We start from the raw sequence: 10045 nt of genomic DNA, 5'->3' as shown, positions 1-10045 counted from the left end.
GTATAATAATGATGAAAAGTCGTAATTTTGATCAAACAAATACAAGAAAAGAAGATCAAATTAAATATTACATTTGTGCAAATTTATAATCTCCGATATATTTAAAAAACAAACACACACAAAAAAAACATTGCTATACAATAATCAGTGACTTTTCACTTGCAGTTCTCACTCTCTCCTGCGTGTGGCGCCATAAAGCACAACGACAACACAAATGATGGAACAACTTTCTCCTCGTAATTGCACGATAGAGAATTGTACAGATGAATGCATTGTTATATTTAGCAGTCTGTTGAACCGCAAACGCCTGAAGGCCACATTCATAAAGTTTTAGTCTGTCCTCTGTTTTCTAATGAGAAATGTGTGCCAAATGAGTTCATGGTCAGTATGAGCTCAGCACAAAGAGATTGACTTCAGTCACACAGTCAGTCTGCTATTAATGTGTATGGAAGGCTGAATGAGAGAAAAAGTAAAAAATGTGCTCGGCAACCACCACATGTTCAACTTGTTGGTTTTAGGGCTTTTTGCTGCTTTAAGGTAAGGTACATTTTTGTAAACATTCAATTGAGGTTATAAGTTTATGATTACTTTCAGTATAGTGATTACCTGAGCACATCTTATTAAATATTAAGCATTTAGCAGCTAAATGTTCTGTTTTATATTGGTATTTTAGACCAAAATAATCACATGTACTGAATGATAATTCTGTTTGTAAATGTAGATGAGAAATATGCACTGATCTGTGCTTTTCTCAAGTTTAAACTCAAGTGACATTCGCTCTCAAACTTGGCTTCACAAAAGCTGAAGAAACACCTTCACAGCAACGTTAGTTTTTTGTAATTTGATGGTAATATATGGTAATGGTAATTTGGTAATATAATGCAAAGTATAGTGTTTTAATATATTTTGAATATATTTTCAAAAATGACCGTCATTATCACAGTCTGTGAAAAAGGTCTATTATGCCCACACTGTGCCATAGCAACAGAATTTATTTTTCATCTCAAATGGGTGAGTTCGTAGAAGAAAATACATTTTATTGCTTATTTTTGGACAAATAAAAACCTTTAACTTTGAACTTTAAGCTTAACGGTTAAAACTTGATTTACAGTTTTAATTCACATAAACGAGACTGTACAATATCAAAAGCTGACTGTAAATATGTCAATAATTGGAGAGCGTGTGAAGCCAATGATGTACAACACAAAATAGTGGTATCATCTGCATAAAGATGATACCTAACATTACGAATATTATCACAGATGTTATTTGTATAAAGAAAATAACATGGGTCCTTGGACTGAACCCTGAGTAACTCCTTCAGAGACATGCAAAACAGATAAGGTACAACCCTCTAAAAGGTTGATCTAAAATTCATCTATACACATGATTCATTATATCAAATATCTTTACATGATTGACTTCAAACAACCAACTCTTGATACTTTGAATTCGAAAGGTTGTGTAATGGGATCCATCACTGAAGCAAACCAGAAAGAGTGTGAGATGGACTCAGCTAACCTGCCAAACGGAGAAAATGGGCATCAATTTATACCAGAGACCAGAAGACCTGACATAGAATCAAGCTTCACTCGTATGTGCAGTAAAGAGTTTTCAGAGTCAGATCCTCTGCTTCCTAATGCGGGAACAAAACTGGGAAAACATCGGGACAACATCGGGACAACATCGACTTCCTGGACCATATCGCAGGATGATTCTCAGAATTTTCATGTCCAGGAGATGCCAAGTGAGTCGATCTGGGCCATGGTAATACAGATTTTGGTTCCATTCCTCCTGGCAGGTTTTGGAATGGTTCTGTCGGGGATGTTGCTGGACCTAGTGCAGGTGAGTGTGGGAGATGATCTTGGGTGGATGTTTGGGATTTTTGACTATAAATTGTTGTCTTGTGTTTATAAATTAGCACTGGGACGTTTTCACTACTGTGACCGAGATCTTCATACTTGTCCCACCTTTACTGGGCCTAAAGGGGAACCTGGAGATGACAATGGCATCAAGACTCTCCACCGCTGTAAGATTACTATGTTAAATATATACATATTAAATTCCACTGGACCAGCATTCATTTTCAGCCTGGTTTATGCTGGTTTTGTGCCTATCTAAAAGCCATGCTTTTCCCCAGAAAAAGATTTAGGGATGCACAGTATATTGGTACCAATATTGGCTATAGGCAATTATTAGTTGTTGTTTTTTCAATTCAATTCTATTTGCTAATTTTCTCTAATTACCTTTGCTGTCATTTATTGATCACTTACAGTTCATCTTTAAAAAATTTATTACGCTGCTAAATGTAATTATTTACAAATCTCAAATTGAATATCCTTTTTAATGCTGTCAAATCGATTAATCGCGATTAATTGGATCTAACATAAAAGTTTTTGTTAACATAATATATACAGTATATGTGTGTATTATGTATATATGTATAAATATTAGTGCTTTAAAATCGATTAATCGCGATTAATCACAGTTTTTGTTTATATAATATATTTATATATTATATATATATATATGTGTGTGTGTGTGTGTATATATATATACGCGCACATACATACACACACACACACACACATATATATATATATATATATATATATATACACATTATGTAAACAAAAACTTTTATGTTAGATGCAATTAATTGCAATTAATCGATTTGATAGCGCTATTTTTTTTTTCTTTATAATGTTGTAATGGATAAATTCACGTGTAGCATTTGAAACAATTAATTTGAGTTTTTTGTGTTTTATTTTAATTTATTTTGGCAAAGTAGTATAGAATTCTAATATCAGCCATTTCTATTAAATGTGAAAATAATTTACTTATTGGTATCAGCCATAATTTTAAAATGGGTGGATCCTTAAAAATATATTTAACTAGAATGGTCTTTCTGATGAAGCTGATCAGTGAATTCTTGGTTAGCCTAGTTAATACGCCTGGTGGAGACACTCGTACAAAGAATCTCTTTTACATACTTGGTTAAATGTTCTTATTATTATTTAAAATGTATTAAATGTGTCTTTGCATCTGTAATCCACAATGTGAAAATGTCCAGTTTTAAAAATGATGGTTCCTTATTGGCATCTATATGGTTCCATGAAGAGCTTTTAACATCTGTAGACCCTTTCCAGTGCACAAAATGGTTCATCATTGAGGAAAAAGGTTCTTCAGATTATACAAATTTTCTTCACACTAAGAAAAAATTGTTTTTCAAGAACTGTAAACTGAAAGGTTATTTTTAAAACCCAAAAATAGTTCTTCCATGGCATTGCTACAAAAAAACAATAACTTTTAGAACCTTTCTTTTTAAGAGTGAGGGGAAACCTGGAAATATCTGGGTAATTTAAAAGGGAAAAAATATTGGAAACTAATTAATTAATAACTCAGTTGTTTTAATTATTCATAAATTAATACAATATTTAAAAGCCATTGACTTTTTATAGTAATTATTCATTTTTATAGTTCTGCTCATTAAAAAAAAAAAAAAAAAAACTTTAATCTGCTAGATTTTTATTTTCTTTCTTCGATTTTGACAGTATTCACGAACGACTGGAAAAGTCATGGAAATTCATTGATTGAAATGTGTGGGAAGTGAGAATCCTGATCTGGCCACTGTCCGATTACACGTGATCTACTTTTTCCTCCTTGCTGAAGTCTGATCTGCTGTATTGTATCTGCGTTGTGTTCTTTCCCCTTCATCACATGCTTTTTGTCATGGTGAGGAACTTCATACCATGCTGTGAATAAAAACAGCCCTCAGGGTTATACAGGGTTATATTTAGTTTTGTAATGCTTTATATTGCTTAAAGAAAGCAAATAAACACTCATTCAACTCTTCAATATCAATATTGTAGGTGAATGTTGGCAGAATGAACTCCTCAAGCGAGAAGTGGAACCTGATCATCGGAAATCTTGCCCTCAAACAGGTTGATGCAGCTCATTTGATACTTTTGTGGTTCTGTTCTGTTCTTCGTTCATCTTAATTTGTCTCTTTAGATACAAGCTACAGTTCTGGGCTTCCTGGCTGCTCTTGTAGCATCGGCTCTTGGATGGATCCTGGCAGAGCAGCTCTTCACGAACCACGTAGCTCTGCTTTGCTGTTGCAGCATGGTGACAGCGTTCACAGCATCTCTGCTGCAGGGTTTGCATCCAAATTTCTATCGACCTAAAATAGACCATTTGTAACACCATTAAATGCTTCATGGTCATCAAATACGGAGGACATCATCTTTGTTGGTGCTGATCATGAGGTTATTCTCACTTGAATGGCTTTTGGCTTGTGATCTTGGCCACGCAAACCCATTTTCCACACAGGTCCCGAATATAGACCCAATATCCTCAGGCCACATAGCTCACATTATCAGCATTTAGCATAAATGGATAGAACTGTCAGTGTGATCAATGGAAGCAGTTCCTTAGTGATGACAAACAAGGTTAAGCACTGAACATTATTTCTGTCATGTCAACTCAGGATGCACTTGCTTCGCTGCCCTACGAGGCCACTCCCAAGCCACGCCTACCGGTTACAGAGGGCAGTATAGGAAGAAATGATACAACTAGGCTACTAGTTGACTCAAAACTGAAAAGACGCCGTTTTATCGTGAGATCCCCCTATGGGCGGGTTGAAAACTTGCGGAACTAGCTCCTCCTACTGGCTGTAGTCTCGAGACACACTTTCCAGACACACAATACAGAAATCTCTCATCTCAGGGGGACATGAGGGAGGGAAGCACGGTCATTCGAAAATACTACCGGGTTTCTACTGATACAAAGCTTAGTGCTAATCGGTGAAGTATCCCTTTAACATACATGAAATAACCCCTAGCAGATCTATACAGGTGGAGCTGGGGAAGGTGCAGGGTTTCTGAAAGAGCGATGTGGACTGCTAACATGCTAACAGCAACACTACCGGTATTTGTTTAAATGTTAAGCCACAGCTCATTGGCCGCTGATGCAACAGCAACCAATCAGCTGTGCTATGTAGATAATGACGTGATCGCTACCAAATGAGTTAAAGACCTATGAGCCTGCACCATCTGGAGTTTCATGCCAGAACTAGGTATTAAAGGTGAACTAAGTAACTTTTTTTACCTTAACTGAACAGCTTCGAAGTCATTGGAATGGTTATATTACTTATTTCGGGTTGAATGGTGGTCGTTTCGCACCCCCCTGGTGCCCGTGAGCAGAAAATACGCACTTGCGTAACTTTGAGCCGGCGGGGTCGCCGGCCGCCGCGTCAGGAAGTCTCGCGTGATATCAGGTCTCGCGATGTAAACAACTGCTTTATGGCCAAAAGAAATCTGCTAAAATACTGTCATTATTGCGCTCCCTCGCGCTGTCCGAACCCGAATGAAAAAGACGTTTTAAAGAATGTCCCATCTCCTTTGATGTCGTTGATCTACTAGCCTCTGGTATCTGAGAATCGCCAACGAGTTTTTACAACAGTGTTGTCAATTATCTATTCCGAAGCTGTGGAGAAACTCTAGAGAGAAACCTGCGAGCAAAAAGCGAGAATACAGCGAAGAAATCCCGAAGCTACTGAGTGCTGCTTTAACCCCCACACTCTTAAGGTGCGGTCATATTTACCGTTTTTCGGTTTCTGTAGGACTCTACCTGTTTGGAAATTTCACGGAAGGGCGAATGATTTCCTCACACAGATTTTTGCAATGAGTTTCCGTACGAGTTAACTGACCCCAGACTTAGTGTACATAAGAATTTATTTGTAAATTTCATAAATTCTGAATGGATTTGATATATTAACATTTTTCCAGGGATCTTAATGGTTGGTGTGATTTTTGGGTTCAAGAAAGTGGGCGTCAACCCTGACAACATAGCCACGCCCATCGCTGCCAGTTTTGGTGACCTCATCACACTTGGACTGCTCGCCATCATCAGTCAAGGCTTTTTTTACTGCATGGGTGAGAATGAAAGACCAGTTCACAGGACAAAGATTAGTTTACTGAGAGGTGTGGGCTTTATTTTGTAACTCTCTGTTTGTAGAACCTTACCCTTATATTACCTACCTGGTGTGTATTGTTTTCCTGTCCCTGACGCCGATATGGGCCATTCTTTCACTTCGGCACCCTGAAAGCCAAAAACTGCTGTTCTCCAGCTGGGAGCCAATAATAACTGCACTGGTGATCAGCAGGTAGATGTTCCTCACTTAGTACATCAATATAAGTCTATCATGGACCATTTTGTGATGATGCAACTGTAATTATGTTGGTACAACCAGCTTATCTTTGTTTTTTTTATGTCACATCTCCAGTCTTGGAGGACTGATTCTGGACCGAACCGTCGCAGAGCCATTGCTTGAGGGAATTGTTCTCTACACTCCTGTTATAAATGGTGGGTCAAACAAAACTCACTTGCTGTGTTCTGATCAACTGTGTCTGTTTTAAATTTCCAATATCAACCTTTCCTTAAGGTGTTGGTGGTAATCTGGTTTCCGTCCAGGCTAGTCGTATAGCCACGTATCTTCATTTTCACTGTCCGCCGGGTGAACTTCCAGACGACTCTAAACGATGTTACTGCCCCTGCCGCAGCTTTTACACCACAGGTAAAGGCCCTGATAAACTCACAGCCAAGTTCTTTTGTATTCTTTACTTTGGGGTAAAAGACTTGAGGTATACCTTTGCAGCGATGTACTGTTAGCGAACATCCTGACGCCATCCACACTGTTTGGAGCGACGTGTAGTGGCAAACAATTTTCTAATACTGAATAAGAGACAAACATGTATCAATTGTCTTTAACAATTATTTATTCCCTTGCAAGGAAAGGTCAGCAGTCATACAGTCATACAAAATGCCTGCAGAGTGTGACAACGAGTGGGGGGTATCCTTCATTCTTTATAGTTTTTCCTCCCCCAAGGTTGTTTTCCCAAGGCTACATCAAGATGCATCTTAGCCATAACTAACAAATTGTTTAGATTTGTCTATCATACTTAATCATATTACACCCTTGAATGGAGACTCTCAGTCTCGGTCATACATTCAGTCACATTAACTTTTGTCCGGTCATATACAAGGACATACACATACATATATTAATAAGAATATGTATCGACACCACATTAATCTAATTGCCATCATATTTCTATGAATATAATTAAGTGCAAACATAATAGAACATTAAATTTCTTCCACAGACATTTAGATGTAAATATGTGCTGCATGCTTTCCTCTCAATAACAAAAAAAAAAAAACAGTGGTTAAGAAAGCATCTGATCATAGCGATATGTTTGCACCAGCTCTGCATTTGGCACTCAATTCCAAGATATAGTTGCAGACCAGAGAACTCCAAAACAGGGCTAAACTCCAAAAGGGGGCGGAGTCCCCACACTCATGGGCTGCATCCGAAATCGCATACTTCCCTACTATATAGTTGGCGAAAAACAGTATGTGACAAAAGAAGTATGTCTGAATTCACAGTGCTCATGAAAGAGTTGGCAAAAGTACCCAGATGACCTACTTCTTGCGAGATTCTGAAGTGTGCATACGATGGACACTTTACTATCCCATGAGGCACTGGAAGTGAAGTAATTGACGCTGGTAGGTCACATGATAATGACAACATGGCGAATATAGCACGTCCAGATTACATTCATACTACACACATTCATACTATATAGAACATATGTTTTTAGTGATCGTGGAGTAATTACTTATTAAAAGTAAGTATCAAGAGAGTATGCGATTTTGGACGCAGCCTCAGGACCCTATTTTAACGATCAAAGCGCATGGTCTAAAGTGCAGGGCGCAAGCGCGAATGTCCGAATCCACTTTTGCTGGTTTAACGATGGAAAAAATGGTCGGAATTTGCAAGCAGAAAAACTGATAGCTTCTCTAGCGAGGAAATGGATTTGCTCGTGCGTTAGGATAAAGCGAGTGAGCAGACCATCTGTACACACGTTGTGAACCCGCCTATAGGCGCACATTACTAACGCCCTCTTTAAATAACAAAAAAATATTGCGCCAAGGACTTTAGACCAGGTTTCAGTTGGTTAATGGCGCAGTCTATTTCAGTTGCCTCAAAATAGCAACGCGCCAACAATGCGCCAGAACACACTTCGTTTTCAGAAATGGGCGCAAATGCATTTGCTATTTAAACAACGTGGCGCAGGATGTGAAAAAGATAACTGCGTTGGGCTGAAACTAGCAAAAAACACTGGCGTCGCACCTGGCGCTGCATTGCGCCGGGTGTATGATAGGGTCCATTGACTTTTGCTTACATTTTGAAATAGAAGTTCATATATTAAACAGTTTCCTGAGCTTTATTTGACTGTATCGCTTTGTTCTAAGTGACGGGGGCGACTCAAGATTCTCAGGGTAGGAGGGGGCGGTGATGCTGGGTGCAACTAAAAAGGTTCTGTTGTCCGATAAGGCCCAGTTTCAGACAGTCGAAGGAGAGGTGTATGGAAGGGTAGGGTAGGTGAACTAACCCTAAGGGTAGGTAATATCACCGTTGCATTGCTTCTTACAGGGCCGAATGGAAGATCAGCACGGTTGCTGCTCATGTTGGCCATCCCAGGTCACCTGATCTTCATCTACACCATTTACCTAATACAAGGCGGCCCGGCTCCACCCACTGCCGTCTTCATTTCCTTCTATTTGGTAGCAGCTTTCACACAGGCGAGTGATGTTAGCGTGTGTCTTATTGAGGAGAGGAGTGGTATTTGACTCTGAATCTTCTTCCATTCAGGTGTTTCTCCTGCTGGGCACTGCTGATGTGATGGTTCACTGCTTGTGGAAATGCGGCAGGGACCCTGATAGCTTCTCTATCCCGTATCTGACGGCTCTGGCGGATTTGTTGGGCACTGCCTTTCTAGCACTGTGTTTTCTTATAGTGTCACTGGTGACATAAATGTTGAAATGACATTGTCATATTTCATTAAACAGGTTAGATCTAACCTATCACCACTATCTGATGTGCTGGTTTACATTTCTCTGCACAGTTGAACATTAGTGAATGACTTTACTTGAAATATTTGAAATATCAGTCTCTCCATACATGCAGTTCAATGAATCACACATGCTGCCTCATGTGACAATAGTACTTCTCCAAGTCACATGACCACCTTCACTGAATAAAGAACAGCTGTTTCCAGCTGTTAAACATATGACTGATTTGCACTCATCTTCATTGATCAGTATTTAGAGCAGAATTTTCAATATGGTTCTAATACATATGTTTTATGATTCAGAAATGTGTATTTAGGTACATTGAGATGTGGCAGGACATTAATTAAATGATATTGATGTCCAAATATTTGAGTTGGGCAGCCTATGCAATTTACTAATGCATGTGTATTTTATCTGTCTATTTATTAGTTATTGGTCAGGATAGATTAAAACAATAATGTCTTGGTTTTGATAGTTTATTATTTTATTATATTTTGCAGTGAAAGACAAAACGTATCAATTCACTCATGTAAATGTATCAATGCTAATGTAGATTGATGAAAGAAAGAAAATTACTGTATATAATTTGTATAAATGATTTGTATAAAAATCATTTAAATTATCTGAAAATGCCTGGTTTACCACGTATGACATTTATAGTTATTTAACATTATTTAATATCCACAGTTCAATAAAATCCTTTTCTACTAGAAATGTGTCTTTATATGCGTGATATTATAAAAGGACAACATTAGAAATTGTTTTCATTTTTCTGAGAAAACTTTTATTTCGTTCAACTCTTATTTTAATTTCTGAATAATGTCCATCCAGGCAACTTAATGTAAACAGACTTCTTTATACTGTGAGAAACATTTTATAAAAATGTTAGCATGATTATGATTAGCCGATATGATATGATTCAGATTTGTATACTGTAATTGTACTTTATTCAAAGCAAATCATTAAAATATCACCTAGAAATATCATTTTATTAACTTTAGTTAATAAATTAGTGTAAAATCAAAATCAAACCGCTTTAGTGTTGCAACACCATGAACACAAGATCTAAGACTGAAAAAAATCGACTATAACTGGAAACGACAGACAAAAATATTCGTGATAAATG

General features: G+C 37.7%; 1 protein-coding gene across 4 annotated transcripts; it reads left to right on the top strand.

The window, feature by feature from the left end:
- The first annotated feature begins 186 nt into the window (after positions 1 to 186).
- On the top strand, positions 187 to 9630 carry slc41a2a (solute carrier family 41 member 2a). Of its 4 annotated transcripts, none has more exons than XM_081356255.1 (11): positions 187 to 537; positions 1460 to 1845; positions 1922 to 2029; positions 3873 to 3944; positions 4015 to 4159; positions 5790 to 5936; positions 6019 to 6166; positions 6287 to 6366; positions 6446 to 6577; positions 8501 to 8649; positions 8720 to 9630. In XM_081356255.1, exons 2-11 carry the CDS (start codon positions 1468 to 1470, stop codon positions 8879 to 8881), a joined length of 1521 nt encoding a protein of 506 aa, XP_081212381.1. In that variant the 5' UTR covers positions 187 to 537; positions 1460 to 1467; the 3' UTR covers positions 8882 to 9630. The 4 variants fall into 4 exon arrangements, with proteins under 4 accessions (XP_081212381.1, XP_081212383.1, XP_081212384.1 ...); XM_081356257.1 differs by having other exon boundaries at positions 8501 to 8631; positions 8720 to 8939; XM_081356256.1 differs by lacking the exon at positions 187 to 537 and adding an exon at positions 1263 to 1344 and having other exon boundaries at positions 8720 to 9628.
- The last annotated feature ends 415 nt before the right edge of the window (positions 9631 to 10045 follow it).

This window comes from Scardinius erythrophthalmus (genome assembly GCF_964197995.2).
Source record: "Scardinius erythrophthalmus genome assembly, chromosome: 24".
NCBI classification, from domain to species: domain Eukaryota; kingdom Metazoa; phylum Chordata; class Actinopteri; order Cypriniformes; family Leuciscidae; genus Scardinius; species Scardinius erythrophthalmus.
Note: the sequence above shows the minus strand (reverse complement) of the source record. Positions and strands in the feature narration are given on the sequence as shown.

Coding starts and splice junctions, on each gene's coding strand:
- slc41a2a (XM_081356255.1), top strand. CDS start 1,468: ATGGGATCCATCACTGAAGCAAACCAGAAAGAGTGTGAGATGGACTCA. Junction 5,937..6,018: donor AGGCTTTTTTTACTGCATGG/GTGAGAATGAAA, acceptor CTCTGTTTGTAG/AACCTTACCCTTATATTACC. Junction 6,367..6,445: donor CTACACTCCTGTTATAAATG/GTGGGTCAAACA, acceptor CCTTTCCTTAAG/GTGTTGGTGGTAATCTGGTT.